The sequence below is a fragment of the Amphiura filiformis genome, chromosome 12 (genome assembly GCF_039555335.1).
Source record: "Amphiura filiformis chromosome 12, Afil_fr2py, whole genome shotgun sequence".
NCBI classification, from domain to species: domain Eukaryota; kingdom Metazoa; phylum Echinodermata; class Ophiuroidea; order Amphilepidida; family Amphiuridae; genus Amphiura; species Amphiura filiformis.
Window position 1 is genome coordinate 10,002,713 of NC_092639.1, and position 12,540 is coordinate 10,015,252.

General features: G+C 34.8%; 1 protein-coding gene across 1 annotated transcript in view; it reads left to right on the forward strand.

Moving 5' to 3' along the window:
- The window catches only part of LOC140165765 (tyrosine-protein phosphatase 10D-like), a 102,339-nt gene that overhangs the window by 23,310 nt on the left and 66,489 nt on the right, over window positions 1–12,540 (forward strand). Inside the window, 2 exon segments of the mRNA XM_072189087.1 lie at window positions 8,359–8,631; window positions 10,873–11,154. Of these exon segments, the coding sequence (XP_072045188.1) occupies window positions 8,359–8,631; window positions 10,873–11,154 (555 nt within the window).

Sequence of the window (12,540 nt, forward strand, 5' to 3'; positions counted from 1 at the left end):
TAAGTACTCTAAGCTTGTCTCAATTTACAAAATTCTATCATGACTGGGGTGAGATAACGAGCTGGTATAATTAATTAAGAAGATAACAAACTGGTATCAATTTGAGCAGTATTCTGCAGACCTTAATGCATAGTCATCTTCAATTCATTGCACATAATCAAATGCATAACGTTTGATTGCAGGTTTCTGTGTGTGGTTTTCGCCAGCCCATTCGGGCTGGTACCTGTTTCAGGTTTGGGGTCAGTTTACTCAAGAGATTATATTTTAGTGGTATTGGAATGATTTTTTTTTTTTACTTTTTGTGGTTAAATTTTTTTAAATATTTTAATTCGATTTGTTAGGAAAAGTAAGTATGTTTTGCCGTTTCAACGAACAAAACGAGTGAGTATTACCAAAGTTATGTTTGAACTAATTAATTATGACTTTAAAAGTTTAAAGGCCTAAATGTAACAATAATAGTTAATATATATAGCATCATATGGTCAGCAGAAGAAAATCTGACATCACCTATGATGTCATATCAGTGTCCTTGACCGGGGTCCTTACTCCTTGACCACTGAACAGCGTGATATCATGTTGATAACAGATCTATAGAATCAAAATCTTCATCATATCCCGGATCATATCACAGATTCTCAACAATCTGTGATCATATGGACCATATTGATGTGAAAGTAGTTATCTATCATATCCTGTGTCGTTTTATGGATAAAAATAACTCAAAATGTTATTGATGAAATGGTTGCTATCATAAACATCAGTTTTGTCTTTTCAACGGAAAAATCCGATGCACAATAAAGTTTTTAGGGCCTAGCTATAATATGGGCATAATTTAAGCATATAGTATTGAAAAATTTCCCCCTTTTGACATGCACTTATAGATAAATAAATTGTCTTACTTTATTAATTTAATAACTTCTTTATTATAAATAAAATGACACATAACTATTTGATTCATAAAATTACATTCAACAAAATGATTGAAGAGAAAACACACAAGGCACTAGGCAGACTGTTATAGAATGGAGTATGTAAGATGCCATGTCCATAGCTTCGCAGGAGTTTCCGACTAGCAATCAACATGATCAGCACATTCAGAAAAACACAGTTTAAGAGTGAAGATTGTAGTGAGTAACCAGTCCTTTATAAATGTGCTGGCCACTATCTATTATAATATAGTAGGCTTAAACTATACATTGCGAATTAATTAAGTTATTTTAAAATAAAATGTACATGTAAGTTAACTCAAACCGGCAGTGTATATATCGAAAGCAGTAAAATCGGACATTCCTAAGCGAAGATATTGAGTTCGTAAGTTCTGGTATTACAAAATTGGAAATTGAGATATCGTGGGTAAAAACCTGAAAAGACAAAAAAAACCAACGACAACAACAACAACAACAACAACAAAAAACAAACAGACCAGAACAATTTGGAGTACATGTAATGAATTAAAAGAGTTGACATGAGATTAGGAATTAATGTTTTCTGCTGTTTCAGTGTGCATGTTCTCATCGTTGATGGTTTGGTGGACTGTCATGTAGATGTAAGCGTGATCCTAAAAATGCCTTTCACATTGACCAAAACTAATTACAAGACCTCTTCTACATTGAGGCTGGCTTTCCTTTTAAAGGAATTTTATTATATATTTTTTAATTTGTCTAGAAAACGATACTGTGAAGGCCAAGTAATAAAATAATCTTCCTGTCAAGGGACAGTACAGCAAAAAATCCATATCAGTTGTCATACAGTCAATAAAAACAGTGTGTGGTTTTTACTAACTTTTCTCATTTTCACTCCTGAAAGCAGTATTTTTTAAACTATTTTCTAATGGAAAGAAGGAAGCAGTACATTTTTGTTCTAGTGGAGGAAAGAAACATAATTATTTTCATGATGTACATAGTATTACATGTAGGCCTAAAAAATGTTTGATTGGCGTAACCCGACCTACCCTAAAATTATGCCTACCCTAACTTTTTTTTATTTATTTTTTTACCAAAAAAAAAAAAAAGAAAAAAGAAAGAAGAAAATTATAAAAAAAGAAGAAAAAAAAGTCCAAAGCCTTTATCAAACGAAATTTATAGCTTGAAAAGTAAAAAAAAAAATTATAATAAAAAAAAAAGAATCCCGACCTACCCTAAAATTAAGATTTAATTTAAATCTGGTCAACCAGACATACCTATTTTTGACGGATTTAACCGGCGCCATGACTGAAACCTTCAGTCTTCAGCTGGGTTGTGATGCAAATGACCTTGAGTACCGGACACTTCCGGTATTGATGACAATCGACGAGGAATGTCCTTTATAATCCTGTCCCAGCCGTGTGATAGTTTGGCCCGGACACCGCCACATGGTTGAGGGATGGTTGCTCAGCCCTCACCCAGATTGCCTCTTTCACTCCACGCTCAAACCAACGATGCTCGCGATCTAGGATTCGGACATCCTTGGTGTCAAAATGGTGTCCGGTGGCTTTCAAATGTAAGTACACTGATGAGTCGTTTCCACTTGAGCTGGCTCTGCGATGTTGTAACATGCGATTGTGAAGAGGTTGGGCAGTTTCTCCTATGTAAGAGTCTTGACAGGCTTGCTCTTCAGAACAGCGGACCCTGTATACCACTCCACTGATCCTCCCCTTGGGCTGTTTGTCCTTGGGATGCACTAAGGACTGGCGGATCGTGTTCGTGGGTTTAAAGTGGGTGGTAATTCCGTGGTCGCGATAAATTCTTTTGAGTTTTTCCGATAAATCTCTGTGATATGGGATGGTAATACTTGTTGTTCTCCCCGTCTGATTCGTGCTACTGGCGGTGGGTTTGCTGTTGTCCTTGTTTAAGGCCTTGTTAATGGCCCAGTCCTGGTAACCACAGTTACCCAGCGCTTTGCGAAGATGTTGATGTTCAGCAATCTTATCGGAGTCTTTGGTGATGATCGACTCAGCTCTATGAAACAAGGTGTTGACCACGCCGAGTTTTTGAATGAGCGGGTGATTGGAACCAAATTGAAGGTATTGGTCCGTGTGTGTCTGTTTTCGATAAACAGACACAGCAAGGGAGCGATCTTCTTCCACGGACACTAAACAGTCAAGAAACACGAGTTTGTTATTTGACAATCCTTCCTGCGTGAACTTGATATGGGGATCAATTTGATTGATGTGGTTGAAAACCTATCAAGTTCGTTGGATTTAATTAAAATCCAAGTATCATTCACATATCGATACCATCTAGATGGCGCTATACCGGGAAACGTTGACAAAGCAATGCGCTCAAATCTTTCCATATAAAGGTTAGCGATAAACGGTGAGACGGGCGAACCAATGGAACATCCATGACATTGTTGGTAGAATTTTCCACTGTACGAAAAGTAGGTGTTATCTAAACAGAGACTAAGTAGATCACATAATTGATCAGGAGATAAGTTTGTCCGTTCATGAAGTGTGGTATCCTGAGTCAGAACTTCGCGAACTGCTGAGACTGCGTCCTTCGGAGGAATGCTGGTAAAGAGGGCAGTGACATCAAACGATGTTATAGTCTCATCAGGTTCTAACACTAAGCCTTGGATTTTTTCCGAAAAATCCTTAGAGTTGAGAATATGGTGGTCCGATAGGCCTACCACAGGACTCAAAACTCTAGCCAAATATTTGGCGATATTGTAAGAAACCGAGCGATACTGCTCACAATAGGGCGCAAGGATGGTGTCCTTGTGAACCTTCGGGAGGCCGTAAAAACCCGGGATGGTTTCGGATGTCGGGTATAGCTGATGTTTTAATTTGAAATCAATAGACCCGTTTTTCTCAAGTTCGCCTAGTCCGGTACTCAAGGTCATTTGCATCACAACCCAGCTGAAGACTGAAGGTTTCAGTCGCAACGTCGGTTCGTCCGTCAAAAATAGGTATGTCTGGTTGACCAGATTTAAATTAAATCTTAATTTCAACATACCCAGATGAATGAGAGTCTACACAGTTTGGTTACCCTAAAATTGTTTTTTTATGTTACGCCAATCAAACAATTTTTAAAATAAATTCATTAAGGGATCTAGAATGAGCGTTTATTGCGTTTCGACAGTATTTTTTGGGGGCATGAGAGCACCTCAGACCTATCGAATTGCATTCTGAATACGAAGCATGTCTTTCTGATATCAAATAATTTACATTTTTTTTTTTCACTATATAATACAAATTTTATGACAAATTATAAAAATTTGATATTTTTCAAATTTTGATATAAAACAATCCTCGAAGTAAATTATATAAATCTAATGATATATTCTTAAAGTGTATGTAGCTGGGAGGAAAAGCCGACGGTCAATTTTGAACTTTCATATTAATGATATGGATTTTTTTTCCAAAAAGACCTAATTTTTTTGGGTGTTTTGGAAAACAAAATCCATATCTTCAATACTAAAGGTCAAAATTTTCAATTGATCGTCGGCTTTTCATCCCACCTACATACACTTTAAGTATAAATCATCAGATTTATAAAGTTTACTTTAGTACTGTTAAATATCAAAAATATCAATTTTAATGATTTGCCATAAAATGTGTATTAAATTGCTAATTTCAAAAATCAAAATTATTTGATATCAGAAGGACATTCTTCGTATTCAGAATGCAATTCGATATGTCTGATGTGCTCTAATGTCCCACAATGAATACTGTCCAAACGTTCATACCCCAGCCCTTAAGAAAGGTAAATTAATTAATTTATATCATATAATTATATTTGAGTCCAATATTAAAGAATTTACTGCATTTACTGTAAAAATATACCCTGGCTTCATGTTTTGAAATAAAATGTTCATTAAAAATATGTATAAATAAAAACATTGAGAATTTTAAAGAAGAATATTTTGATATCAACTTATAAAGAAAGCAAAATATTGTTTTAATATACCAGTATAAATATACCAAATCATGCATGTAATATCACCTACATTTGATTTATTAGTAGGCAGCAAACCCTCAACAATCTATATTTACATGCTTGATGCAATTTGCTCAATATTTTAACCACAAAACCTCACAAATCGTAACCATGGAAACCACACAGCTGATTTAGCTGTATCTGACGGCTAGCTGCACGATGATGATGTGTTATGATTGAATCTGGATATATGTACATGCTGATTTCTTTTGAAAGTGAGGGAGAAACTAAAAGTGAAATTGGTATTGATTCTCAATTTGAAAAGGGTGTGGAGTTATACATATTAAGGGATCTGGAATGAGCGTTTTGAGCGTTTAGACAGTATTTTTTGTGGGACATGAGAGCACATCAGACATATCGAATTGCATTCTGAATACGAAGAATGTCTTTCTGATATCAACTAATTTTCATTTTTTTTTTTTTACGATATAATACAAATTTTATGACAAATTATTAAAATTTGATATTTTTCACATTTTTGATATATAATAGTCCTCGAAGTAAATTTGATAAATCTAATGATATATTCTTAAAGTTTATGTAGCTGGGAGGAAAAGCCGACGATCAATTGAAAATTTTGACCTTTATATAGAATTTTCAATTGATCATCAGCTTTTCATTCCACCTACATACACTTTAAGTATAAATCATCAGATTTATAAAGTTTACTTCGAGTACTGTTATATCAAAAATATCAATTTTAATCATTTGCCATAAAATGTGTATTACATTGCAATTTCAAAAATTCAAAATTATTTGATATCAGAAGGACATTCTTCAGTATTCAGAATGCAACTCCAATGTCCCACAATAAATACTGTCCAAACGTTCATACCCCACCCCTTAAGTATGTGGTTCTATATATAGGCCTATTAGTTTCAATTACAGTGATGCCATATAAAATTTATGGTTAATTGATTGAAGATTATTTATCAAATTTGTTTACTAGTGGAATTCCATTAAAACTGAGATTCTGTCAAAATTATATCCATTTGGTTTTAATTTTCCCCTTGAATGAATAGCAAAGAAAGGGAAGCAAAAAGTCATATTGTAACATTTCCATAAGAAATAGATTTGCATTTCTTTTCCACAAAATGTTTGATTTCACTGTCAGATATGTACCCTTTTAATTTTGAGCTTAACGAATGGGCAAAACAAAGAAAATCGCTATTTAACTCCAGCGTGTATGTCGCCAATTCATGTCACTCCGTCGCCAATTTATGACACTCCATCTGAGGTCATTCCTTTCATTTGTTATGACCATCTCATACGCCATGTATGTACAGCGTTATAGCGTTCAACTAATACGTCGATCATGTGAATAAAATGACGGGACACATTGTTTTATTAAAGGCATGATATTTGCAGGGTATGTTACTTTTTTTACATTACTATAATGTAAAGATAACAACAAATGTGAAAATATGGCTTTTTAAAATCATACGCTAAAAAGCCTATGCTTTTTACAATTGCCATATCAGTATAGCACTACCTTGAAAGATATATAATTATTGATGATTATGAGTATAACATGCAAAAAAATGTAGGTGGTTATTTGCTGTATCACATGAAACCCTAGAAATTAATGAGATGGGGAAAACATTATAGGAGCATGCATGCTTGTTTTGATAATCTCAAAATTGATTTTCATAACATCTGACTCATTTTGCCTAAGCATAAAAAATATGGGCTACCGTAAAAACTTGATAGTTGGCATGTGCTTACTATCGAGCACTTTTAAAACATGCAAATACGAAGAGCCCCATCCACAACAGTGTAAAGGGTTTTGAGCAAATCATCGATACACAAAGTTATATAAGTAAACCTGCAAATGTGTGTCTCAACCCCATTAGCTCAGTTGATAAAGCACCGGTCTTTGGTTCAATTTCATGTTTTCAAAAGCGCTCGATAGTAAGCACAAAAATATGCTAATTTGCTGCTAACTATCGAGTTTTTACAGTATTTGCTATATCAATGACCAATTTTGATATCTGGATGGGTAATTTCTAAGCCAAGGTATATGGATGGGTCTTCTTTTTTTTTTAATGTCTAATTTGTTTTAATTTGCCAAAAAAAAAGGGGGAAAGTTGTAAAAATTATGGCAATTTGGATGAAATGTGGCTGAAAATTTTGACTCATGGTATTTGGCTCTAAATTTTGGAAAATTGGAATATTGAAGGCCATGGGTGCACTTCTCAGCGGACCTCCCTACCCAAACCAAAGGTGAGTACCTCCTCCCCAGGCTCTATTGCAATGTTTCTCCTTTATAAATGAGAGTTTATAATAGCTTATGTTGACAATGATAAATACAACCACACCTTGTTACGCACTCAGCGAAATTTGTTCAGATATTTTCTCTATATGTGTGTGGGCGGGTGAGAAGTGATCGTTAGAAATGATAGAAAACAAAGCTTTCAGAAGTGAGTTCCATTAGTGAACTTACTAATAAAACAGGTCAGAGGATTAAGGCAGTTTTCCTTAAGAATGTTTGAAGTTGGCAGTGTGCAATGTGCATTTGAGCTCTTTTCAGTCATTGCCAGCTGCAATGTTTTTATTGGAATGAGAACTACATTGCAGCTTATTATAAAGGGCTCTATCAGTGATCCCAGGGAAAGTGAAAAAATTGAAGCTGGTAAAGGTAGGGCAGATGAACCATGATAAAAGACCTTAACAGTCGGTTCTGATCAGGGTAATACGACCGATTGTTGACAACACTTCCCTATACTGTAAAAATGCTCTGACTAGCTATCTTCGGCGACCCATTCACTTGTTTTATCAGTGTTATCTCCTAGATTTTAGCTGTTAATGATTGGATATGCTTTAACATATAAAAGATAAAATTAAGAGAGTTTGAACATTTTTAAACCCATATAAAACATTTGCTGAGGAGGACGCCCTCTATATATCTTTCAAAATTCTGTTTTTTTACACGATATTAATCTACATGTAACATACCCTGAAACTAGAATGGTTACCGCACCATAGCTGAACCATGTGACTTCAGCTGGGGGAGGGAGGGGACTTTGTTCTCTGTCATCTGACACCTTGGGGATCGTAGGCCTACCTTCTTGGCATTGTGAGATACAAAAAGGATCCAAATATGAATACTGACCCAGTTTCTTATGAGGAGTATCACCCCCGGTAGGGAAATAGGACTATCAAAATAGGAATATACCCATTGAGTCGCATCGTTCTATTTGACGTTGACGCTTGTGTTACCTGGATAAAGAAGCATCTTTTTCTAATTTCTCATAACAAGACAAAACATTTGAGATAATTTTTGTCAAAATTTCACTTATTTTACTCATAACTCAACTCATTTTCACCTTGACGATTGGTATCTTGCACTTTATCGATTTCGGTTTCATTCCATATTGATTAATCTAATTATTTAATGATTGATAACAAATTGTATATTTCTTTTTTATTATCTTTAATGCAGAGCTAAATAAGCCATCATTGACATACACTGGAGCAGTAAACACAACCAGTATATTAGTATCATGGAGTTCCCCATCATCAGATTATGTACAAGCCTACCAAGTAGACTACCAGGGACAGAATGTAGATACCACATTGAAATCCTTATCCAGAAACTCTCCAGCAACTCAATTATATATTACAGATTTGATGCCAGGTGAAACATACGCTATATCGGTCACCTCAATAAGTAGCTTGGAAAGGGCTACCAGTGACGAGAACACAGTTACAACTCGTAAGTGTAGTTTTATCCAAGGTTTGATGTACTGTATTCGTTCCATTAACAACCCTGGGTGCTTAATAAATTCATTTTATGTGAGCGCTTATTTTTTACATTAACATAATTGCATACAAAGAAAATGGTCCAAAATAGTCATCCATTGATTACTCTATTTCCACTGCTCACATAATTTAATAATTTAGTGCACATTTTCGATATTTTAAAACTGAATTTCCCACATGTATTCCCTCGATATTGGTAAGCTTAATTTTGACAGTATTGGACTTGTGGATGGGCAGTTAATAATAATATCACATTTTTGCTTGTTGTAAAGTTGCTGAGTGGGCGCTTATAGGGGAATGGGCAGTTAATGGAACGAATTTGGTATGTATATTGCTGGGAAACAGAAGTTAGGTGAAAATGCTGGTACATGAAATTTTGTACATGTATGTATATCAAATTGACAGATTCTGTGAATTGATGATAATTTCAATATGTTGATACTTGGTGTGGTCGATTAGAGCTTAATGATGCATGCATGTAGATAATTTTAAACACTTGAACCTTGCATCTACATGATTGAAGCCGTTCATTAATCAGATAAGATTCACTTGTCAAGCAAGACCAAACGAAAACTTTTGGCCAAAATTTTCTCATAACATTGTTACAGCACTGCAATGTTGATGTTATTAACTAGCAGATGGATCGTTAACATGATTTGATGTCAACAGAGTCCAAAAACTTAGCAACTGATTTTTTTAATTTTACACATTGACTTTGTTGGTTGAACAGTTAAGAGCTCGGATGGCAACGTTTGCACAGTATATTTATGGGACCTAAAAGCACATCAGACACACCAAATTAATTCTGAATATGAGAAATGTCCTTCTGATATCAAATAATTTTGATTTTTTGAAATTGGCGATATAATACAAATTTTATGGCAAATTATTAACACACACAAAAAATACTGTGCAAACGTCGCTATTCAAGCCCTTAACAAGCCAATATCACACAACAAAGAGAGTAAAAATGATCAAAATAATGAGAATTGGTTAGGCCAAAAAAAAAAAGGTTTGTCTCAAAGCTCGCGCGTGCATTTGTAAAATCATTTGGAAAAAAAGAAATGCAGAATTTTTTTTATTTTTAGTTTTTCCAGAAAAATTAGGCAAAATTCAGATTTTTTTCTCAAAATACAATAAAAAAAGTTAGGAATAAAAAAAAATAAAAAAATCGCATTTCCCATTTGTTTTCAAACCACTCGTGAGCTTTGAGACAAACCATTATTATTTTTTTGGCCTTAGGTAGGCTAAATGAAGATATCAAATTGAGGTAAAAAAAACCATGTTTTTTTTTTTTGCTTAATTAAAAGCTTGTCTCTAATGACTACCTAATTGGGCTATAATTTCCAGTTGAAATCCATTCAGGTAATCCCATTTGAAATTCACACTCCCTGTGTGGAAGATCTTCCATAGGGGGTATATGGATTTCAATTTGAATAGTCCATTGTCAAACCCTGCATGAGTTTCTTTGTTTTAAAAGCACTTGATAGTATTTTTTTCATGCATGCATACTAATTATATAGGCTACATGATATATGGAGCGTAATTAATTATGATTTTGCAAAGTCTTTGTGGTTGGTATGTGTTCCCCATATTCATTAGGGCTGATTGTTCTATCATTCTTGCCCATCAATCTGTCTCTCTGTTAATGCAAAAGATATACCGGTACTGTATTCATCCTACTAAGTGCATCGCAAGCTTGGGTTTTAAAGTCACCTTCTTCCTTTCTTTCCTTTCACTTCTTTCTTTCTTTCCTTTCCCTTCTTCCTTTCTTTCCTTTCCCTTCTTCCTTTCTTCCATTTCTTTCCTTTCCCTTCCTTTCTTTGTTTTCCTTTCTTCCTTCCTTTCCTTTCATCTCCTTCCTTTCTTTTCCCTTCCTTTTTTCCTTTTCTTCCTTTCTTTCCTTTTTCTTCCTCTCTTTCCTTCCCCTTCTTCCTTTCTTTCCTTTCTATTCTTCCTTTCCCTTCTTCTTTCCTTTCTCTTCTTCCTTTCTCATTGCCAAAGAGCAGAGAGAGAGAGTTGGGGTTAATAGAGCAATTGACTCTTATTAACAACTTTGCACATTTGTGTTATCTCTTTTAATGTTTACGTTTTTGCTCCAACATCCATGATGATCTTGTACAAAACCCATTATTTGCATGTAACTATTAACCATAACACTGCACACAACCCTGCATGCTGATTTTTCCCACAGATTTAAATCCACCCGCAATAACAAGCCTCGATGCCGTCAGCCCCACTCGGCTAGTCGTGAGCTGGAGTTCTCCAAACACCGACTATGTAGAACAGTATCTAATCACTTATATTGGGACGCATATAGATGTATCCGGAAAGGGTGTTTTCATAGAGGGCGCTTCTCTCATGGCGGAGTTAGATAATCTAGTGCCGGGGGATTCATACAAAGTGAGAGTGTCTGCCCAAAGTGGATCGGGACTTGTGGGAAGTTGGGCAAGCGAACAATTACAAGTGACTATGAGTGAGTAATAAAGATGAGGAATTAAAAGATGCCATTCATCTGAAAATTGGCGTTAAAAGAACAAATTCCAGAAATGTATTTTTTTTTTACATTTCCAGAATTGGATGATGAAATAAAATGTTCAGGAATTTGACTGTCCCGATTTAGTATCTCTGTGAATTGAGGTTTTAGCAAGAGTTGTCATTATACTGTAAGAAATGTGTCAGAATGAAATTAAATTCATTCTAACACTCCGGGGTCGCAAAGTAGGGGCCTATCGGGTATTAAACGTTATTTAAAAAAGGGGGTCATTGGGTATTAGATTTTTAAAAAAGGGGTCATCGGGTAGAAAATTTTGAAAAAATGGAGCAAAATTATATGTTCTTGTTTCAAATTTTCCAATACAAATTTGTTGAAATAAGAGAATTTGAAAGTTTCAGCATTATTTTGTGGCATTTTGATGATGCTATTCTAGAAAAAAGGGGGTCATTGGGTAAGCTGCAAGCAAAAAAAGGGGGTCAATGGGGTAGCCGCAACTAAAAAAAGAGGGGTCATCGGGTATGACTTTCAAAAAAAAAAGGGGGGTCATCGGGTATAGTTGACTTCAAAAGAGGGGGCCTATTGACAGGCACATACCGTCTCTTCCAAAGGTGAGTGTCCCCCGGGCTAACACTACAATGTTTGACACATTTTTAACACATAATGTCTATATCGAAAAGACTTTTACAATATTATGCAAGTTCTCAATTTGGGTATGGATCCTTGTTGCATGTCCTTGCCACAAACTTACTTACTAATATATGCCAACTATGAATATGCAGCATATATATGTAAAGCTTCAGACTGAAAATTTTATGATTTAGATTGAATCTTCAAAGTTAAAATTTGCCACACCAGGGTACCACAATTACCGTACATGTATTACCGTAAAATGGGGTAACTTCAGTCAGCGGGGTAACTTTGGTCGGTCGAAAATATTTTTTAAATGGTCATATTTTCGTACAGCAATATTGTTTTTAATCATATTTGGTGTCAATTTGTTAAGAAATATATTGGGAGGAAATTATAGTTGCTCAAAATCAGGATTTTTGACCAAAAATTAGCATTTTTTTACATTTTTTTCAGTAAAAATAAAAATCAATATTTGTGAGCAAGGATGTGTGCTTGATTAATTTTACAAAGGGTCAAATGTCACAAAAAACAACAACTTGCCCATATACAGCGAAGATCAATTTTTTTGATTTTTTTCTTCTTCATGGAATGTAATAATCTTACCAAAGTTGCCCCAAATGAGGGATAACTTTGGTCAGGCTATTTTTAACTCCTATGGCACCCTTACGAAATTATTACAAAATCTTTTTCAACCATTTTACGGTACTTAACCCAAACCCATGCATGTTAGGCAAA